The 23,959-nt window shown below is 38.7% G+C and overlaps 1 protein-coding gene across 1 annotated transcript in view; it reads left to right on the top strand.

The window, feature by feature from the left end:
* Window positions 1–22,722, top strand: part of LOC143026793 (cyclin-I-like) — a 23,941-nt gene extending 1,219 nt beyond the window's left edge. The window contains 6 exon segments of the mRNA XM_076187567.1: window positions 6,701–6,790; window positions 6,792–6,907; window positions 11,906–12,086; window positions 18,663–18,884; window positions 19,691–20,000; window positions 22,423–22,722. Of these exon segments, the coding sequence (XP_076043682.1) occupies window positions 6,701–6,790; window positions 6,792–6,907; window positions 11,906–12,086; window positions 18,663–18,884; window positions 19,691–20,000; window positions 22,423–22,508 (1,005 nt within the window). The 3' untranslated portion in view covers window positions 22,509–22,722.
* The last annotated feature ends 1,237 nt before the right edge of the window (window positions 22,723–23,959 follow it).

Below are 23,959 nucleotides of genomic sequence, written 5' to 3'. Positions count from 1 at the left end.
AAGTAAATTAAGAAAGAGTGAAGAAATACAGTTTTCCATATAGATATATGTGGAATGGCTTGGAAGGTGATATAGCCCAAGCTCAAGCAAATACATGAGTTTAAATCTAAATATGATAATCAGAAGTCAAATATATAGATTTAAGTTGAAAATTGTACTTGAATTTGAGTCAATGTATGTTAGAAAATTAGAGAATAGAGGATGGGACCAACAAGTTTTGCTCCTTTTTTTGTATTCTACAATTAAGTAAAGATACACACACTATACAAGATTTTAAGATAAAACTTGATGCGGAGAGATACAAAGACGGGTCACCATGAGCATAGCTCCCCTCCCGTATGTTACGACTAGGTAAATACCACACACACATTAAATGAAATGCTGAAAGGGGAAATCTAGTTATTATGGGTGATTTTAACTCTAAAGAAATATGTTGGGAGGAGATGACAGTGAAGGATGAAGAGGACCTTTGGGGAAACATACTATTGGACATGACCATTAAACACACAATGACTCGGTGGGTAAAAGAGAATACCAGATATAGGAATAATGAACTGTCAAGACTAGATTTAATATTTACATCAGATTCTGAAATTGTGGATAAAATGGAATGCAAGACACTAATTGGAAAGAGTGACCACATACTACTTGAGCTTGAAACTAAAAGAAGAAATATATATGGGGAGAAACGAGGAACACAGAAAAGGAAGACAGATGTATAACAAAACGGATTTTGGGAATCTTAGAAAGTTCTTTCAAAAAGCGAGTTGGGAAAAATTCTTGAAAAGTACAGGTTGAAGAGAAATGGACAATTTTAAAAGAAACCTATATTGAAGGAGTGGATAGATATGTACCAAAACAAAAACAGGAAGAGGTGTACATTAAGTGTTGGTATAACAAAAAATGTAGTGAGGCAAAAGATAAGAGAGATAAAGCTTGGAAAAGATGGAAAGAAAAACCCTGGAAAGTGACAAATATATATCAAACTAAGAAATGAATATGTAAAAATATGGAGGGAAGAAAAAAAGAAACTATGAAAAAGACATAATAGACAAATGTAAAGATCAACCCAAATTATTCTACAGATATGTAAATGGTAAACTTAAAAAATAAACAGGAAATAGTAAAACTACATCAAGGGAACATGGAATATACAGAGGATATAGAAGTGGCTGAAATTATGAACAAACATTTCAAATCTGTATTCACAAAAGAAAACATACATTTGGGTTGAAGGAATGAGGAGAAAGATCTCCCCGCCAATAAGAGAAATAATTGTGACACAGAAAGAAACAAGGGACTAAATAATGAACCTTGATGTCAGAAAATCACAGCCCAGACGTTATTGCAAACTGGATACTTAAAAAGATATATAGATGAAATAATGGATAAAATATACAAGATAATAGATTGCTCACTCAAAGAAGGAAAGGTACTGCAAGACTGGAAAAATGCCAATATTGTACCAATATATAAAGGGGGAAACAAGGAAGACCCAACAAAATATAGACCGGTCAAGCTTACATGTACAATTGCTAAAATTTCTGAGAAAGTTATCAAAAGTAGATGGACTAAACACCTGGAGGAGAACAATATACTAAATCCAAGACAATTCGGTTTTAGACAGGGAAGATCATGTCCCACAAATTTGATGTTTCTATTCAAAAGTTAATATAATGCAAGAAAGGGATGGATGTGTATAATGCAAGAAGGGGACGGATGGGCAGACTCTGCTTTCTTGGACTTTGGAAAAGTATTTGATAAAGAACCACACAAAAAAATATTAAGAAAACTAAAAACAACAGGAGGTATACATAGAATATTATTGTAATGGATGGAAGATTTCTTGCATATGAGTAAAATGAGAGTGGTGCTCAAAGATGAAAACTCTGCTTGGGAAGAAATGATATATGGAGTCCCACAGGGTTCAGTACTGGATCCGATAAGGTTTTGCTATATATGTAAATGACATGGATGAAGGTGTTGAATGTTATATGAACTTATTTGCAGATAACACAAAACTACTAAAGGGGGTTCCAGACGCAGCGACTTACTTGCGCATTACGAGTTTGTGCAAACTATACGGAACACCCCTGCGTGTCCACACGTTTACAAAAAAGTATGCACAATCGTCAGTCCATTTCTAGGTCTAGTGGGTGGTAGTAATGCCTGACGAAGAGCTTATTTTAGCGTTTTTATACTGGTTACTACTTCGACCACACGCACGGGAATCAGTATACAAACCGGTTTGTGCAGGCAAGCCTACGGTAAAGCCATGCACGTGTGGAACCCCCTTAAAGAAAGTACAGAAAAAGATTGTGCATCACTACAGAGATCTGAACAAGGTCTGGGAATGGAGTCAGAAGCGGAAAGTGGACTTCAACATTAAGAAATGCAGTATAATGGAATTTAGAAAAAAAGGACAATATAAAATCAGTACAAAGGAAGTAAAGAAAGTTGGTTCCAAAAAGGACCTAAGAGTAATCATCACCAAAGACATGTCCCCAGACAAGCAGATAAACAAAATAGAGAAACCTATAATTCATTAAGATCAATAAAAGTGGCTTTTAATTACTTGGATGAGGTAATGGTAAAGAAAATACTAGTCACACTGATAAGACCAAGATTGGAGTATGTAGCAACACTATGAACACCCAGTACAAAAAAGAATTTAAGGAAAATAGAATTCAAAGAATAACAACAAAGATGGCCTCAACATTTTCAAAACTGACATACGAGCAAAGATTCTCTAAACAGGAACTACCACCCTTGGAACAAAGAGAAAGAAGTGATCTGCTGGCCATTTACAGAAGCATGAAAGGCATGGAAGTCTTTACAGAAGACTTACTAAATTGGGATAGAAGGAAAACTAGGGGACATGAAAGGAAACTCAAAAAGGACGGTTAAAGAAGAGATCTGAGAAAATAACAGCTTTCCACATGTAGTGGTGAACATCTGGAACAAATTGATGAAACAGTAGTTTGTGAAAACACCATACATGAATTTAACAAACTAGATATTGCGAGATACAAACATGGGTCAGCACAAGCATAGCTTCCCTGCCCGTATAATACAACTAGGTAAATACACATGCACACATGGATATTGAAAGAATATATAAATGAACTTGCAGATAAAATACACAAGATAATTGACTTCTCATTCAAAGAAGGAAAAGTACCACAAGATTGGAAAAAATGCAAATATTGTACTAATGTACAAGGGAGGAGGTAAAGAAAATCCAACAAACTATAGACCGGTATCCCTCACAAGCACAATTACAAAAATATGCCAAAGAGTTATTAGAAATAAATGGATTAAAACACTTGGAAGAGAACATACTAAACCCCAAGCAATTTGGATTTATAAGTGGAACATCATGTACTACATACATATACCAAGGCATTTTCCCCCTTACAAGGCAGGTAGCCAAAAAGAAAAAGGCATAAAATCATTCCCACCCATTCCATCCCTAAATACACTCCACTCCCTCCACCCTCCCTCTTATCTTAGCACCTCCTGGATGACAGGTCATCCCTGCACCTTGTCCACTGCCCTGGGTCAGAGGCAGTGTTGCAAGTCACAGCACATCCACAGCACATCCACAGCAAGGCCGCTTCATTAAATCGGCGACCCAACTCTCCGTCCCCTCATGCAGAAAAAGAGAAGCCGGGGAGAAATCCCTTCGAGCTGCGTCAAATTTTGCTCACACATACTACCTCACCCCCCATCCCTCCACCCATTCCACCTCATGAATCACAACATCATCCATATTCAACCATTCTCCATTCACCCGTATTCTGTCCTCTCCCGTCCTTCCTCAACAGACATTCCCCTCTTCCCCAAAGCCCCTTTCACCCCATCCATCCATCTCATCCAAGGTCAACCCCTCATGTTCACTCCCTCCACATCTACCTTCCACACCTCTTTTACTAGTGTTTCTTCACGCATTCTTTCCATGTATCCAAACCATCCCAATACTCCTTCATCAACCTTATCTACCAACTCCCTTTCCACCCCTGTTCTCCTCCTCACTTCCTCGTCTCTCACACTGTCTAGCCTAGTAACCCTTATCATACTTCTCAGACACCTCAACTCAAACACATTTAAACTCCTTCTCTCTTTCTCTCTTATGTTCCATGTTTCTGCCCCATACAGTGCTGTTGGCACAATCACTCCTTCATACAGTCTCCTCTTAGCATCCATTCCCAAACATCTATTCCTCATTACACTCTTTAATCCACCAAGATCATGTACTACAAACTTAATATGCTTTTACTCAAGATTAATAGAAATAATACAAGAAAGAGATGGTTGGGCAGACTGTGCCTTCTTGGACTTACAAAAGGCTTTTGACAAAGTACCACACAAAAAGCTACTAAGAAAAATTGAAACAATAGGTGGAATACAAGGAAAATTATTGCAATTGATGAAAGATTTCTTGAACGGAAGAAGAATGAGGGTGGTACCTAGAGAAAATAACTCAAATTGGGTAGATGTGATTAGCAGAGTCCCCCAAGGCTCTGTATTGGCTCCAATAATGTTTGCTGTTTATATAAATGACATGGATGAAGGCATGGAATGTTATATGAACTTCTTTGCAAATGATTGCAAATCTTTTCAAGAAGACCTGGACAAAGTTTGGAAATGGAGTATAAAGAACAGAGTGAATTTCAACATTAAGAAATGTAGTATAATGGAATTTGGAAAAAGCCAAAATAGAATCTCACGTCAATATATAATTGGTGCAAAGGAAATTACAAAAGTAAACTCAGGGACCTAGGAGTAATTATCTCAAACGACATGACAGACAAGAATGTTAACAAAATAGTCGGAGAAACTTATAACTTAATAAGATCAATGAAAGTGGTCTTTGACTACATGGATGAAGAAATGGTAAAGAAGATACTACTTACACTGGTAAGACCAAAATTGGAATACACAGCATCTCTATGTACACCTAGTATTTAAAAATCAAAGAGCAATGACAAAGATGGTACCAACATTTTGCAAGTTGACATATGAACAAAGATTGGACAAACTAAACTTATTAACTCTGGAACAAAGAAGAGAAAGAGGTGATTTGATAACCATCTACAGAATTAAGAAAGGGATGGAAATCCTTGATAGGGATGACCTACTAAAATGAGACAAAAGAAATAAAAGAGGACACAAGAAGAAACTTAAGAAAGACAGTTACAGAAGAGATCTGAAAAAGAACAGCTTTTAACACAGAGTAATAGATACATGGAACAAATTAAAAGAGGAAACAGTGAGTGCTAAAACTATACTTGATTTTAAGAAAGAACTGGATACAGAAATATACAACTGTGGGTCACTACAAGCATAGCTTTCCTAAAAAATACAACTAGGTAAATACACGAGCACACACATGCAGAAATAATGAAAGAAAGGGATGGATGGGCTGATTGTGTTTTCCTAGATTCACAAAAGTCATTTGTAAAAGGACCACACAAAAAGCTAATAAGAAAACTCGAAATAATAGGTGGTGTACTAGGAATGTTATTGAAATGGATGGAAGATTTCTTGAACGGGAGAAAAATGAGGGTGGTACTTGGAGACAAAAACTCAACCTGGGAAGAAATGATAAGTGGAGTCCCACAAGGTTCTGTATTACTCCAATAATTTTTGCCATATATATATATATGACATGGATGAAGGTGTAGAATGTTATATGAACTTCTTTGCAGATGACGCAAAACTACTAAAGAAAGTAAGGAAAAAGACTGAATCACTATAGAAAGACCTGGATAAAGTCTGGGAATGGAGACAAAAGTGGGAAGTGAACTTCAAAATAAAAAAATGTAGTATAATGGAGTTTTGAAAAAGTAAAAATAGAATAGGGTAATATAAGGTTGGTATTAAGGAAGTAAAAAAGTTATGAATAGGACCTAGGAGTAATTAATAACAAAGACATGTCACCAGACAAACATATTAACAAAATAGTCAGGGAAACCTACAATTTATTAAGATCAATAAAGGTGGCCTCTAATTTCTTGGATGAGGTAATGGTACAGAAAATATTAGTCACACTGATAAGACCAAAATTGGAGTACATTTTGACACTATGGACACCCAGCACAAAAAAGAATATAAAGAAATTAGAAAGAATCCAAAGAGCAATGACAAAGATGGCACCAACACTTTCCAAATTGACATATGAACAAAGGTGGTCCAAACTAGAACTACCAACCTTGGAACAAAGAGAAAGAGGAGTTTTACCGACCATTTACAGAATCATGAAAGGGATGGAAATCCTTGACAGGAAGATTTATTAAAGTGGGATAAAAGAAAAATGAAGACATGAAAAGAAACTGAAAAAGGATAGTTATAGAAGAGATCTGAAAAAAGAATAGTTTCCCACACAGTGATAGATGTTTGGAACAAATTGAATGAGGCAAAAACTATACAAGAATTTAAGAACAAACTAGATGCTGAAAGATACAAAGATGGGTCACTACAAGCATAGCTCTCTTCCCGTATAATACAACTAGGTAAATACACACAAGCATACACATACACTTAAATTCATAAGGATTGAGAAATGGCTGTATGTAAAATGTATATTGATTGCATGAATTTATACATACATGTACACACTAAAGGTCCCTTTCCCCTTTTAATAGTGGTAGCTTGAATCAAAGCATATAACCATACTAATCCATAGTTTGTATTTCAGTGTGTTCCAGCCATCTGGGATGTGGTATCCATTGGTGAGATGGAGTGCAGTCCTAGAGAATTGCTGCGAATGGAGCTGATTCTGCTGGATAAAATTGCAGTGGAAGCTAAGCTGTGTGTCAAGTCTTCATTTTCTTCAAGTCCTCCATGCTCTTGTTGTCGTTACACAACCCAAAACTTCCATTTGTCCACCTGAAACATTTACCAGGTAAATGTGTCTTGTAGATACAAAGAAATGCAGAATATTAGCAAAAGTCTAAATAGCTGGAAAACGGTTCTTTGTTGAGGGAAAAAAGCTGCATTTAGTGTTTAAAGAGGCAATCGCCATACTGTCTTTGTTTCCTTACCTTGGATACTTTTCCACCTATCTGTGATATGGACTCTTACATAAAGTGAATTTCAAGATACTTTCCTTACACCAAAACTTGACATTAAATTAATGTCCTTCTGGTCTCATTTTTTATGAAGCAAAATCACTAGCATTGCACCACGATTCAGGAATGCTTTCTTGATAATAAGCACTGGGTGTACAACTGAGCTAACTTAATATGAACTTTTTTCCCTGCATCTTTCAAGAGATCTATCAGCCCATTCATCCCTTTCTTGTATTATATCTATTAGTCTTGAGTAGAATCAGATTTAATTTATGGTATATGATCTTCCCAGTCTGAATCCAAATTGTCTCGGGTTTATTATATTGTTTTCTTCCAGATATTTTATCCTTCTACTCTTAATTTTCTCACAAATTTTTGACTACAGTCCTTGTGATGGAGACTGGTCTGTAATTTGTTGGTTCTTCTTTGTTTCATCCTTTATATATTGGTACAGTATTGACATTTTTATAGTCCTTTGGTATTTTTACTTCTTTGAGTAAGTTATTATGTGTGTATTTATGTAGTTTTATTTTGCAGGAGAAGAGCTATGCTCGTAGAGACCCGCAGTTGTATCTTTCTGCATCCAGTTCTTTCTTAAAGTCATGTTTAGTTTTAGCACTTACTGTTTTTTTCTTCATTTTATTCCATGTATCTATCCAGATCTCCTCTGTAACTGTCCTTCTTAAGTTTCTTCTCGTGTCCTCATGTGTTTCTTCTGTCCCATCTAAGTAGATCATCCCTATCAATGATTCCCACCCTTTTCATAATTCTGTAGATGGTTATCAAATTGCCTCTTTCTCTTGTTTGTTCCAGAGTTAGTAAGTGTAGTTTGTCCAATCTTTCTTTGTATGTCAACTTGCTAAGTGTTGGTGCCATCTTTGTTAATACAAACATACATATACCAAGGCTTTTTCCCCCTTACAAGGGAGGTAGCCAAAAAGGAAAAGGCATAAAATCATTCCCACCCATTCCATACCTGAATACACTCCACACCCCTCCACCCTCCCTCCCATCGTAGCATCTCCTGGATGACGGTCATCCCTGCACCCTGTCCACTGCCCTGGTCAGAAGCAGTGTCGCAAGACACAGCACATCCACAGCAAGGCCGCTTCATTAAATCGGCGACCCCCCCTATCTGTATGTATTATAAACACACACACATATATATAATAATAAGAAGAAATACACATGAAAATAAATACATAAAAGAAGAAAAATTATACATACATATACCAAGGCTTTTTCCCCCTTACAAGGGAGGTAGCCAAAAAGGAAAAGGCATGAAATTACTCCCACCCATTCCATCTCCAAATACACTCCACACCCCTCCACCCCCCCCCCCCCTCCCATCTTAGCACCTCCTGGATGACGGGTCATCCCTGCACCTTGTCCACTGCCCTGGGTCAGAAGCAGTGTCGCAAGACACAGCACATCCACAGCAAGGCCGCTTCATTAAATCGGCGAACCCCCCTCTCCGTCCCCCCATTGCATAAAAGGAGAAGACGAGAAATCCCTTTGGGCTGCGTCAAATTTTGCTCACACATACTACCTCACCCCCCATCCCCCCGCCCATTCCACCTCATGCATCACATCATCCATATACAACCATTCTCCATTCACCCCTGTCTTCTGTCCTCTCCCGTCCTTCCTCAACAGACATTCCCCTCTTCCCCAAAGCCCCCTTCACCCCATTCATCCACCTCATCCTAGGATCGTCCCCTCATGTTCACTCCCTCCACATCTGCCTTCCATACCTCTTTTACTAGTCTTTCTTCACTCATTCTTTCCATGTGTCCAAACCATCCAAATACTCTTTCATCAACCCTATCTCCCAACTCCCTTTCCACCCCTGTTCTCCTCCTCACCTCCTCATTTCTCACTCTATCTAGCCTAGTAACCCCCATCATACTTCTCAGACACCTCATCTCAAACACATTCAAACTCCTTCTCTCTTCCTCTTATGTTCCATGTTTCTGCCCCATACAGTGCTGTTGGCACAATCACTCCTTCATACAGTCTCCTCTAAGCATCCATTCCCAAATGTCTATTCCTCATTACACTCTTTAATCCACCAAGGCATTTACTCGCTTCTCTCAATCTACATTCTACCTCCACCTTCACTCCACCTTTTCCTGCCACATTTGCACCCAAGTATCTAAAACTATCTACTTCCTCCAGTCGCTCTCTCTTTGTCAATGCTCTATGAGTTCTTTCTAGTTTCCTTATGTTTTTTATTGTACTGGGTGTCCATAGTGATGCTGCATACTCTAATTTTGGCCTTATCAGTATAACTAGTATTCTCTTCACCATTCCCTTGTCCATGTAGTCAAAAGCCACTTTCATTGATCTTATTAAGTTGTAGGTTTCTCCAACTATTTTGTTTACATGTTTGTCTGGTGTCATGTCATTTGAAATTACTCCTAGGTCTCTTTCCGAGTTTACTTTTGTAACTTCCTTTGTTCCAATTTTGTATTGACTGGATATTCTATTTTTGTTTTTTTCAAATTCCATTATACTACATTTTTAATGTTGAAATTCACTTCATTCTTTTTACTACAATTCCTGACTTTATCCTGGTCTTCCTGAAAAGGTTTGCAATCGTCCTCATTACTCACTCTCTTCAATAGTATTGCATCATCTGCAAAGAAGTTTATATAGCATTCAATTCCTTCATCCATGTTCATATAAATAGCAAACATTATCGGAGCCAACACAGAGCCTTGGGGGACTCCACTTATCATGTTTACCCTTTTTGAGTTCTTTTCTCTAAGTATCACTCTCATTTTTCTTCCTACCAAGAAGTTTTTTCATCCTTTCTAATAATTTCCCTTGTATTCCACCTATTGTTTCAATTTTTCTTAGTAGTTTTTGTGGGGTACTTTGTCAAAACCCTTTGTAGGTCCAGGAAGGCACAGTCTGCCCAGCCATCTATTTCTTGTATTATATCTACCAATCTTGAATAAAAGCATATTAAGTTTGTAGTAAACCCCCATCATACCTTCTCAGACACTTCATCTCAAACACATTCAAGTTCCTTCTCTCTTCCTCTCTCATGTTCCATGTTTCTGCTCCATACAGTGCTGATGACCCGTCATCTAGGAGGTGCTGAGATAGGAGGGAGGGTGGAGGGGTGTGGAGTGTATTCAGGGATGGAATGGGTGGGAATGATTTTATGCCTTTTCCTTTTTTGCTACCTCCCTTGTAAGGGGGAAAAAGCCTTGGTATATGTATGTAAGTTTGTAGTACATGATCTTCCACTTTTAAAACCAAACTGTTTAGGATTTAGTATTTTGTTCTCTTCCATTTATTTTTGATAACTTTTTCACATATTTTGTTGCCGTTTTGTATTTACCAATTGTATTTTACCAGAGTATGCTCGTATTGTCATTTTACGGAACCGTCGTAGAGTCCATTCATTTTCGTATCTCTCCACATCCAGTTTGTTCTTAAAATCATGTATAGTTCTGGCATTCACTGTTAAGTACCACTCTCATTTTTCTCCTGGTTAAGAAATCCTTCAGCCATTCCAACAGTTTGCCTTGAATTCCTATTTTTTCAATTTTACTTATTAATTTTTTGTGTGGTGCTTTGTCAAATGCTTCCTGCAAATCCAAGAAGGTGCAATCTGCCCATCCATCCCTTTCTTGTATTATCTCAATTATTATCGAGTAAAAGCAGATTAGGTTTGTAGTGCACGATCTTCCACTTCTAAAGCCAAATTGTTTGGGGTTTATTATTGTTATCTTCCAAGTGCTTGGTCCATTTGTTCCTGATGGCCTTTTTACATATTTTTGCTACTGTGCTTGTGAGCGTGGAGGGTGAGGGAGGGTGGAGTGTTTTCAGGGATGGAATTTGGTGGGAATGATTTTATGCCTTTTCCTTTTTGGCTACCTCCCTTGTAAGGGGGAAAAAACCTTGGTATATATATGTATGTATGCTTGTGAGGGACACCGGTCTAAAATTTGTAGGATCTTCCCTATTTCCTCCTTTATGTATTGGTACTATGTTTGCATCTTTCCAATCTTGTGGTACCTTTCCTTCTTTTAGTGAGAGGTGCATTATCTTGTTTAGTTTGTCTGTCAGTTCGTCTGTACACTCTTTAAGTATACAAGTTGCAATTACATCTGGTCCGTGCGAATTTTTTATATCTATGCTTTTTATTTGGTCTTTTTTTTTTTTTTATCTTTATTTCTTTCATCATGGGTGATCTTTCTTTTTGTCCATCTTCCCAAGATTTTGAGCTCTAATTGTAAAAACAGACCTGAAATGTCTGATCATAACTTCTGCCATCTCTGTGTCATCTATGTATTCTTTATCTCCTTCACGCAGTTTCACTATTTCATGCTTATCCTTTAGTTTGTCATTTATATATCTGTAAAAGAGTTTAGGTTGATCCTTACATTTGTCTATGATATCCCTTTCATATTCTCTTTTTTCTTTCCTGCGTATATTCACATATTCATTCCTAAGTTTTATATATGTTTGCCATTTAGATGTTTTTCTATCTTTTTTCCATTTTTTCCAGGCTTTGTCTCTCCTGGCTCTAGCCTCACTACACCTTTTGTTGAACCAACATTTTATATAAATCTCTTTTTGTTTCTTTTTTGGTACATATTTATTAATTCCTTCTTTGTACTTTTCTTTGAATATGTTCCATTTGTCTTCCATCTTTGTTTCCTCTTTAGAGAATTTATCCCAATTTGTGTTTTGGAAAATTAATTAGCTTTAATGTTATATCTCTCTTTACCAAAGTCATTAATTTGCATGAGCAATAAGTATAATGTAAATAACATATCTTACTGTCATATATTTTGATTTTGATTGTATTACAGAACTGTGTCCCCTTCCCGTGAACTGGAAGTGCTGACAACACAGATGACAAAATTGGTGTGTGATGGGCGCAGCTGCCAGATGCGGCCGTCGCTGTTAAGCCTGGCTCTGCTAACCCTGCAGCTGCATGCCAATCATAGTCAGGAGCCAGGTCTTGTTCTTTGGCTTCAGGCTCTCACCAAGGTGCCAATATCAATTCTTTTAGTTATACTTCATGACAGGAACAAGTGAAATTAGAAACATAGTATTGATGCTAAACATTTGAGGGAAACTGTTATTGCTTATGGAATGATATAAGAATAAACACCATGTCTGTCAATGTAAACACCATGTGTGGACAGAGCCTTTATTAGCACATTTCGTTTCTTACACCTTAATCCAGTACATTGTGGTGATACACATGACCGAGATTGAATAAGAGGAACAGGGGAAATGGGGGGAGGTCATTGGAGGTATTTTAATTGTGGAATGATGTTCAAGAAGTACTGTCTGAATGATGTATCATTTAAATCCTTTAATCTTAGTAAAAGTTTTGGAAAGCGAGTAGGGAGATAGGGTTGATGAAACTATATTGGGATGGTTTGAACACATGGAAAGAATGAGTGAAGAAAGATTAGTAAAGGAGGTATGGAAGGTAGAGGTGAAAGGAGTGAACATGAGGGGGCGACCAAGGATAAGATGGATGGATAGGGTGAAAGGGGCATTGGAAAAGAGGGGAATGTCTGTTGAGGAAGGACAGGAGAGGACAGAAGAATGGTTGAGTATGGATGATGCTGTGATACATAAGGGGAGTGGGTGGGGGATAGGGGTGAGGAAGTATGTGTGAAAAATAAATTGACACAGCCCAAAGGAATTTTTCCTCGTCTTCTCCATTTCTGCACAAGGGGACAGAGAAAGGGGGCCACCAATTTAATGGAGTGGCCTTGCTGTGGATGTGCTGTGTCTTGCGACACTGCATCTGACCCAGGGTAGTGGGCGAGAATCAGGGATGACCCGTCATCCAGGAGGAGCCAAGATAAGAGGGAGGGAAGGGGTGAATGGGAGTGGAATATGTGAGAATGGAATGGGTAGAAGTGGATTTTATGCTTTTTTTTTCTACCTTGTAAGGGGGAAAGAGCCTTTTGGTATATGTGTGTGTGTGTATGTGTATATATATATGTGTATATATATATATATATATATACAGTAGACCCTCGTTTTACGCGGGGGTTAGGGACCGGGAACCCCCGCGTAAAACGAAAATCCGCGTAAAATTCCGCCACTGAAGGAGATATACCAAAACAATCATTAGAACCCTAATAATTTTATTTCCACAATGAATTGCCATATTGAACAAAATAATACAATAGAAAAATAGGAAAACAATACAATACAAACAAAAGAACAAGAAAAAACAGTGCATGAAATGAATATATGTAGAAGGGGTAGTAGTCTAGGTAGCAGTCTAGTCGGACTCGGCATCAGAATTAGCTGGACCACCACGTTTCTGTAAAAACATGGTGATGGGCAATTGTACTCGGCGCTTTTTCATGTCCTGCAAAACGACTTTGTAGGGCGCCATAACAATGTCGATGCCATTCTGCGCCGCAATTGCCCTCACCATGGATGTGTCAGTCTCATAAATGGCAGCCTTGAGAGCGGAGGCCTGTCGTATCAAGGCTGCCAATGAGTCCAAAGTTAATCCTTCCTGTGGCTGGCTTTCTTCTTCAACATTGCCCATCTCCTCCTCCTCCTCCTCACTGGCTGACTGGACGAGTTCCACCAGTTCCTCCTCAGACAGCTCAACTGCATGGCCACGAACCAGTTCCCGAACCTCTTCTTCCTCCATATCTGCAAATCCTTCACCGCCAACTTCCTTTGCTAAGGCTACAGTCTTCTTCACCTGATCTTCCACTTGCTCATCCGCTGTATATATATACAAAAACCCAAAAACCCAAAAATCTGCGCAAATTCAAAACTGCGCATAAAAAGTCCACGTAAAACGAGGGTCTACTGTATATATATAAAAGAGGAGGTGAGGAAGAGTGGCAGTGGAAAATGAGATGGTAAATAAGGCTGATGAAAGATGATTGGGATGGTTTGGACACATAAAAAGAATGAGTGATTAAAGATTAGTTAAAAAGACGTGGAAGGCAGAGGTGGAGGGAAAGAACTTGAGAGCGCAACCAAGGATGAAATTGATGGATGGGGTGAAGAGGGCATTGAGCAAGAGAGGAAGGGAGGCAAGAGATAGGGATGAATAGAGAGTGACTATTTATAGATGATACTGTTATGCAAAGAAGGAAGGGGTGGGGGTACGGGTTGCTTATGTGTGAATGATATTTTGATGCAGACCAAAGGGATTTCTATCAGTGTTCTCTTTTTCTGCATGAGATGACAGAGAAGATGGAGTCACTGATTAAGTGAAACGGCTTTGCTATGGATGTACTGTGTCTTGCTACATTGCTTCTGATCCAGGGCAGGATGCAGGGATGACCTGTCACCCATGAGAGTTAAGATGAGAGGGAGGAAAGGGTAGTGGATGACAGTGGAAAGTGTGGGAGTAGGTATATGCCTTTGACTTGGCTACCTCCCTTATAAAGGGGAAAAAGCTTGTGGTATGTGTATATATATATATATATATATATATATATATATGTATGTATATATATATATATATATATGGTTGTATATGGATGATGTGATGCATGAGGTGGAATGGGGGGTGAGGTAGTATGTGTGAGCAAATTTTGACGCAGCCCGAAGGGATTTCTCCCCGTCTTCTCCTTTATGCATGGGGGGACGGAGAGGGGGGGTCGCCGATTTAATGAAGCGGCCTTGCTGTGGGTGGATGTGCTGTGTCTTGCGCACTGCTTCTGACCCAGGGCAGTGGACAAGGTGCAGGGATGACCCGTCATCCAGGAGGTGCTAAGATGGGAGGGGGGGTGGAGGGGTGTGGAGTGTATTCAGGGATGGAATGGGTGGGAATGTTTTTTATGCCTTTTCCTTTTTGGCTACCTCCCTTGTAAGGGGGAGAGAGCCTTGGTATATGTATGTATTCTCATATATGTATATATATATATATATATATATACATATATATATATATATATATATATTTATATATAATGTATTTACCTAGTTGTATCTTACAGGGAGGGGAGCTATGCTTGTGATGTCCTGTCTTTGTATCTCTCCATATCTAGTTTGCTCTTAAATTCTTGTATTGTTTTTGCATGCACTGTTGTTTCATCTGATATGTTCCATACATCCACCACAGTGTGGGGAAAGCTGTTCTTTTTCAGGTCTCTTCTATAACTGTCCTTTTTTGAGCTTCTTTCCATGTCCTCTTGTGTTTCTCTTATCCCAATTTAGTAAGTCTTCTGTATTCAGGACTTCCATGCCTTTCATAATTCTGTAGATGGTCAACAAGTCGCCTCTTTCTCTTCTTTGTTCCAGAGTCAGCAACTCCAGTTTTAACAATCTTTCTTCATAAGAGAGTTTTAATAGTGTTTGGGCCATCCTCATAGTTGCTCTCTGGATTCTCTCAATCTTCTTTATATTTTTTGTACTGGGTGACCATAGTGTTACTGTATACTTCAATTTAGACCTTGTCAGTGTGACTAGTATTTTCTTTACCATTTCTTCATCCAAGTAAGTAAAAGCCACCTTTATTAATCTTTGCAATTTATAGGTTTCGCCGACAATTTGTTTATATGTTTGTCAGGGGACATATTTTTTGTGATGATCACTCCCAGGTCCTTTTGAGATCCCGCTTTCTTTACTTCCTTTTCACCAATTTTATATTGTCCTGATATACTCTTTTTACTTTTTTCCAAATTCCATTATGCTACATTTCTTAATGTTGAAGTCCACTTCCCACTTCTGACTCCATTCCCAAACCCTGTTCAGATCTCTCTGTAGTGAGTCACAGTCCATTTCAGTACTCACTTTCTTTAACAATTTTGCATCATCTGCAAAGAAGCTCATGTAACATTCCACACCCTCATCCATGTCATTCACATAAATGACAAACATTATTGGAGCCAATACTGATCCTTGTGGAACTCCACTAATTACCTCTTCCCAAGTAGAACTCTTATCTCTGAGCACTACTCTCATTTTTCTTCCATGCAAAAAGTCCTCCATCCATTTCAATAGTTTACCTTGTATCCCTCCTATGGTTTCCAGTTTTCTTAATAGTTTTTTGTGAGGGACTTTATCAAAAGCTTTTTGTAGATCTAGGAAAGTGCAATCAGCCCATCTATCCCTATTATATATATAGTAGTTTTGAGTAAAAGCAGATCAAATTAGTGGTACAGGATCTTCCCTGTCTAAATCAGAATTGTCACGGATTCAATATATTGTTATCATTCAGATGCTTTATCCATCCTTTTTATAACTTTTTCATAGATTTTAGCTACTGTGCTTGTAAGGGAAATCGGTCTTAAATTTGTTGGGTCTTCCTTATTTCCTTCTTTAAAAATTGCATGTGTGTGTGTATTTACCTAGTTGTATCTCATGAGAAGGGGAGCTATGCTTGTGTTGTCTTGTCTATCTAGCCATATCTAATTTGCTCTTAAATTCTTGTATTGTTTATGCACATGCTATTGTTTCATCTAGTATGTTCCATACATCCACCACTCTGGGGGATTTTTTTTTTTTTTTTTTTTTTTTTTTTTTTTCTCTCTATATGTCTCTCAGGTCTCGTTTATAACTGTCCTTTTGTGTTTTTCTTATCCCAATTTAGTAAGTCATCTCTATCAAGGACTTCCACACTTCTCATAATTCTATATATGGTCAACAAGTCACCTCTTTATCGTCTTTGTTCTAGAGTTGGTAGTTCAAGTTTTGACACTATTTCTTCATATGACATTTTTGATAGTGTTGGGGCCATCTTTGTAGTTACTCTGGATTCTCTAAATTTTCCTTGTATTCTTTTTAGTATTGGGTGAGCATAGTATTGCTGCATACTCCAATTTAGGCCTTATCAGTGTGACTATTATTTTCTTTACCATTTCTTCATCCAAGTAGGTAAAAGCCACTTTTATTGATCTTAGCAAGTTATAGATTTTGCCAATAATTTTGTTGATATGTTTGTTAGGGGACATATCTTGTGTGATGATCACTTCCAGGTCTTTTTCAGAGCCCACTTTTGTTGTTTCTTTTTCACCAATTTTATATTGTCCTGATATCATTTTTTTTTTTTTCCAAACTCTATTATACTACATTTCTTAATGTTGAATTCCACTTCCCACTTCAGACTCCATTCCCAGGTCCCTGTTCAGATCTCTCTGTAGTGAGTCACAGTCTGCTTCAGTACTCTCTTTAACAATTTTGCATCATCAGCAAAAAAGCTCATGTAACATTCCACACCTTTGTCAATGTCATTCACATAAAAACAAACATTATTGGAGCCAATACTGATTCTTGTGGAACTCCACTAATTACCTCTTCCTGTGTAGAACTCTTATCTCTGAGCACTACTCACATTTTTCTTCCATGCAAAGTCCTCCATCCATTTCAGGAGTTTACCTTGTATCCCTTGTATGGTTTCCAGTTTTCTTAATAGTTTGTTGTGAGGGACTTTATCAAAAGCTTTTTGTTGAATCTAGGAATGCACAATCAGCAAATCCATCCTTTCATGTATTATGTCTAGTAGTCTTGAGTAAAAACAGATCAAATTATTGGTACATGATCTTCCCTGTCTAAATCTGAATTGTCTCAGATTTAGGAGCTTGTTCTCCAGATGTTTTATCCATCTACTTTTTATAACTTTTTCACAAATTTTAGCTACTATGCTTGTAAGAGAAACTGATAAAAAAATTTGTTGGGTCATCCTTATTTCCTCCTTTATAAATTGGTACAATATCAGCATTTTTCAATTCTGGTATTTTTCCTTTGTGATTCCCTGTGGTCATGGATCATGTGCTGGACTTATGATTGACAGCTGTTTCCCTCCCGGAAGAGAGCTCAGAGCTCATATATGACTGATCTATGGGTCATGCTGTGACCTTACATGTACACACACACACTCAACTCCCCACCCATGAGAATTGAAGTAACAAACTTGGAGCATAGTGACACTGAAATTATTTCAGCCTTGGTCAGGATTCAAACCCAAACCACCGTAGTAGCAGGCAGGAACTCTACCACTGTACTGCAAGTCATGTGTGTATATCTATTAGTTCCATGTGGATGAAGGGTCATCCTTGCCCCACAGCCACTGCCTAAGACAGAAGCAATACAGCAAGACAACCCCCTGTGGTGGGGAAGAAAAAAATTCTTGATCATTCCCCTCCTTTAACCTCTTCGATACAATGATGCCTATGTAGGTGTCATGGAGCGCAATTGGGTATATGAGGATGCCAGTGTCAGCATCCTTATTATGTTTATTTTGTAGTTGTTGCTGAGTGACCCCCAAATTCTGTGAACTGGCTTGATCAGATTTTCTGTGTTTATTATTACACAACGTAAGAGAATGAGTAATACAGCAGTGACTTCATATTATATAATGTGAGTACTGTGATGCTAAACCATCGCACCTCAGGTATCCAGTGCTTTGCACTAGAATTTGACTCGTATTGAAGAGGTTAAACTCACATTAAACAACCTCACAAGCTAGTTCAGAGAGATATATGGGAGGACCCAAATATCATTGCCCACTGCTGTGGGGCTGTAGGTTTCCAGTCAGTGAAACTCAGGGCAACAGTTATTATGTTTTTTTGTTTTGATATTTTATCTAATTTGTTTTCTCACTCTTAACTTTGTATTTTCCAGATAGGAGATTCTGAGTTGCTTTGGGGCCAGGACTTGGTTTTGGAAATTCTTGGCAAAGATGCTCCAGTTCCGCTCGCTCCATCTCCTGTGTACTCGACTGCAATTAGATTCAAGTCTCAAAAGAGAACTGTGGGGCGCCCAAGCAAGCGTAAAGTTGAAGAAGGACAGCAGTATGATGATGATTTGTATTCAGACATCAAAAAACTTTATAGTACTGAAAAGGTTAATATATTTTTCTTTTGTTTTAGCAAGGAGGTAGTCAGCCAAGGCACACATGCATCCACTCCCATCCACCACCCATTGTTTCCCTCCCATCTTAGCTCCTCATGGATGAAGGGTCATCTCTGTCTCCTGCCCACTGCCTGGGTCAGAAGCAATGCAGCAAGACACAATACATCCACAGCAGAGCCACTTCACTTACATGGTGACCCTCCCTCCTCATCCCCTCATGTGGAAACTTGAGAGGATTGAGGGAAATCCCATCTCTGGTAGTTTGGAATATGATGTATGGACCATTGAGGAAGTGAATATATTTGTTCCTAGCCACGCTACTCAGGTTGACGGCAGTATAGAAAGACATTGGGCTTTCACAGCAGGGAGTGGCAGCTGGAGCTGGTTTACTTTCTCTGATTCATTATATAGTGACCTCTGGCCCCCGCTTCTTAAGCCACTCCATATAATTTATGGAGCAGAAGAGGACATCCATCTGGGGCACATTTTCCATATTACTCATTCATAATCTCCCCTCATTCACTCCTATCTTTTAGGTTTGCTCTACTGTGATTCACATACATTCCATATTTATCTAAGGAGGTTAATTTGTGATGCAAATGGAAAACTAAATTATTGATAGCAATTTTTCTCCAAAGGTGCCTAGTGACATGACTCCACCAAGTAAACGCCGCCTGGAGAGCCATAGTGCAGACGAACAGGATGAATTTTACACCGACATCTTCCGCTTGTATAACACCCCAGTCCCCCAAGCTAAATCCCGTCCGAGAGCTGTTACATCCAAATTGCAAAATTAGAAGAAGAAGAGAGGCCTTCACAAAGCTACGGCACCAAAAGAACTTAACAAGCCCAAGACTGGATTTATTGATGCCTCAAAAAAGATCCACACAAAGCTCTCAATTATTGCAAGCAAGGCCATCTTTGAGGAAAACCAGGATGAAAAAGATCCTGAAGAAGAGTACGAGGATGAGGAAGAAGAAATGGAAGATGGGAAGCCAGAATCTATTGAAGGTGTTGTGGAAGAAATGGATCAACTTCAGTCTCCAGCCTTTTTCCCCATGAGCCCAGAATTTCCTAACATATGTCATCTAACAGAAGCAGGTCAAGGTATGTTACCTCATAATTCTTTTTACATGAAAGGAGAATGACAATAGTGAGTGAGGAGAATTAAGGCTATTACAAAAGAGGAGGGACACTTAGCATTGAAAGAATGAAAAGTATTATGTAGATGTCATGTGGAATGTTTGACAAAAGGTAATGATTGCTATGTCTTCAAGTTTCATAGACTGGGAAACTGCAGCCCCAGGGGGTTGGTGGTCCTTGGCATCTCTCCCAAAAATCTGTTGGAAAAGACATTGGACTATTACCTGTGTTGTATTAGTATGCAGTCCCTTGTGGTTGAGGAAGATGGATCTTTTTGAGTTATTATCGGTGTATGCGAAGGTGGCTAATGAGACCAATTTGTGCCTGGAAAGATCAGTCGCAGTGCAGACATACAGTTCCAGAAGGAAGTGCTGGCTATGGCTGTTGTTGTTTACTCTTTCCAAGGGATAGCCACAACGATGATGGATTAGTATACAAGTGTTTTTATAAAAGCTGGTAAGATACTTGGGTTGAAATAGTGTCATGTGGAGTATCAAATGAAGAGTGAAGTAGTTATGGTGGGATGACTGGTCTGTATCTATATACCAAGGGCCTCTTTCCCCCATATAAAGGAGGTAGCCAGCCAAGGCATGCACCAAGCATTTCATGTATGTCTAAGGGAAGAAAGTGGGACTGGAGGGGTGCATGTATAGTTTTGCTATATGAAGGAGAAGGGGATAAATATGAATGTATTAATTTTAAAGAATCAGTCTTATGTGTAGCCAATAAGGTGTATGAAATGGTACTTATTGAGAGGATTAGGAGAGGGATGGACAGAGGGAATATATGGGAATTAATTGTGTGGTTTAGGAGAGGAAAATGGTGTGGAAAGGTTTTTGTGATTTGTATATATACATTATATATTTATATATATATATATATACACACACACGGAGTTAAACACACAGTTACACAGCATTTTGGGCACTGGGTTCTTAACTGAGATTTTCAATTTTCCTCACAGTAGGTCTCATTTCAGAGGGTGGCAAATACATGTATGTATATATATATATAAATATATGTATGTATATGTATATACCAAGGGCTTTTTCCCCTATATGAAGGAGGTATCCAAATTAAAAAGGCATACAATGATACCCACTCACTCTCACCCACTACCTTTTCCTCCCTCTCATCTTTGCTTGTCATGTATGATGGGTCATCCCTGTATCTCGCCCACTGCACTGGGTCAGAAGCACTGCAGCAAGACATAGCACATCCATAGTAAAGCAGCTTCATTGAATTGGTAACCCCTCTCTCCATCGCCTCATGCATTTTCTCTCTCTCTCTGTCTGTCTGTCTCTCCCTCTGTCCTCTCTCTGTTTGTCTGTCTCTCCCTCTGTCCTCTGTCTGTTTGTCTGTCTCTCCCTCTGTCCTCTGTCTGTCAGTCTGTTTCTCTTTCAGTCCATCTCTCTCTCTCTCACTTTCTCATTCTTTCTGTCTGTCTCTCTCTCTCTCTCCTCTCACTCTCTGTCCTCTCTCTCTCCTCTCCCTCTCCCTTTCTCTCTCTCCCCCTACCCCCCCTCTCTCTCTCTCCCCCTACCCCCTCTCTCTCTCTCTCTCTCTCCCTACCCCCTCTCTCTCTCCCCCTACCCCTCTCTCTCTCCCCCTACCCTCTCTCTCTCACCCCCTACCCTCTCTCTCTCTCTCTCCTTGCTCTCCCTCCCTCTTTTCCTTGCTCTCCCCCCTCTCTCTCCTTTCTCTTCCTCCCTCTCTCTCCTTTCTCTCCCTCTCTTTCTCTCTCTCCCTCCGTCCCTCCCTCCTTCTCGTCTCTCTCTCTCCCTCCCTCTCTCCTTTCTCTCTCTTTCTCTCTCTGTCTCTCTCTCCCTCTCCCTCCCTCCTTTCTCTCTCCCTCTCCCTCCCTCGCTCTCTCTCTCCTTCTCCCTCCCTCGCTCTCTCTCTCTCCTTTCCCTACCTCCCTCTCTCTCTCCTTTCCCTACCTCCCTCTCTCTCTTCTTTCCCTTCCCTCTCTCTCTTCTCTCCCTTCCTCTCTTCTCTCTTCTTTCCCTCCCTCTCTCTCTTCCTTCCCTACCTCCCTCCCTTCTTTCCCTACCTCTCTCTCTCTCTTCTTTCCCTACCTCTCTCTTCTCTCTTCTTTCCCTACCTCTCTCCTCTCTTCTTTCCCTACCTCTTCTTTCCCTACCTCTCTCCCTCTCTTCTTTCCCTACCTCTCTCTCACTCTTCTTTCCCTACCTCTCTCTCACTCTTCTTTCCCTACCTCTCTCTCTCTCTCCCCCCCTTTCCCAACCTCTTTCTCTCCTCCCTTTCCTTATCTCTCTCCCTCTCCCCCCCTCAAAAATAGATATTATAATGCAACATATAAATATTTTCCTTTCTCAGGAGGAGGTAGGATGTGCTGGCAGGACTTAGCCCTGGAAATTGACAGATCAACAGTACCGTCCTATGACCTATGCCCAAGTACTTCGCCTGCATCTTACACCACTCACTACTGCTTGGGCTCTTACATCCTAAGTAGTATGATGCTTTCAAGAAAGTTTTGATGAATGATGACTACCTTTGACTTGGGACAGCTAATATTTCAACAGTTAAAGAAAAAAAAATGCACAAGCCTTGAGCCTTGGCACTTATTTTATGGCATAATTTGATATGAAAACATTATTGTTGAGTTTATTTTTTCTAAAAGATTCTTCCTTTTTCTGTAGTCAAAGAAGTTAGGCTTATGATGTATATTTTCCTTACCTCACTAGTCTTCTCCTTGGTTTAGCTCCTTTATTTAATCTTTTGTTTTTGAATCATAATTTTTATATAATTTAAAAGCAAAGTGATATTGAATGATTATGGTGGTAAAGGCAGTAAATAGATTGAACAAGTTGTCACATTGCATACTAGATTTTAAAGATTGTGCACTGCCCCCTATTTTTTTTTCCATACTCTTGGAATGATATTTCCCTATGTGCCTAAAACTAAAGTGAACTTTACTTACACAGTTACATGGGCAGTGTAATTGTGAAAGGTTTTTTAATACCAAGTTTCACTACCATAGTAAAAATATTTTGTTTGTAATAATATTTCCTGTTTTATTGGTTGGGATTTGCTCCCATTTTTTCAGTATTCAGAACAATATTCTCCCAATGTCAGTTTTGTAGCCAGAATGTGAGTAATAGGCTTTTAGATACTAGTTCTCTATATCATTTCAGAAATTATTGCTTTGCAAATGCCTTTATTTTCTGTTTTATCAAGTATGAATATGATTTTGCATTTCTGTTCACTTTTTATTAATATGCTAGCATAAGGTAAACCATTTATTATAATTTATTGCTCAAGGACATTATCTCTTAATTACGAAATTCTAACTGCTAGTCATTGTGCATTTAAGCCACTGGAGGCAAGGGAACAAGTTAAGTAGAGCTTAGACATACAAAGTGGAAATGGAATGTAAAGGAAGTTAATACATTCTACACAGGGGCCACACAAACAAGCAAATTTAACTATTTGTAGTGTCACAATGATCTTTTTGTGATTTGCTTATTTTATTTTTGTAATCATTCTATGATAAGATTGAGATGCTGATGATAATGATGATAGGATTAGATATTTGTGATAGAAGTTTCAGTAAGGTGTCATTCTTCCAAGAAAAGAAGGTACAAAAATACAGAGGAGTACATATCTTTTTACTTGATGTTCATTTCATTGCATTTGAACGTACAGCTGCAGTTACATTCTGCATTAGTTTTTATGCCAGTAATGGGTATGCCTTTTTGTACTTTGAACAAGTGCCAGGATTTATTATTACAGCTTTAATGCTTATAAGAAAAACTAAATAGCATAATCTGGATACTCCCTATTTTTCATCGGTGAGATTTAGAAGACGTTTGTGAATTAAATTGAAATGCATTCATTAAGATTGCATTATGATCCCACCTTTTTAGGATAGTTTTATCAGCATTTGTAATGAAAGTAGA

Source organism: Oratosquilla oratoria, chromosome 7 (genome assembly GCF_046742065.1).
Source record: "Oratosquilla oratoria isolate Oo_2021 chromosome 7, ASM4674206v1, whole genome shotgun sequence".
Taxonomy (NCBI): domain Eukaryota; kingdom Metazoa; phylum Arthropoda; class Malacostraca; order Stomatopoda; family Squillidae; genus Oratosquilla; species Oratosquilla oratoria.
Note: the sequence above shows the minus strand (reverse complement) of the source record. Positions and strands in the feature narration are given on the sequence as shown.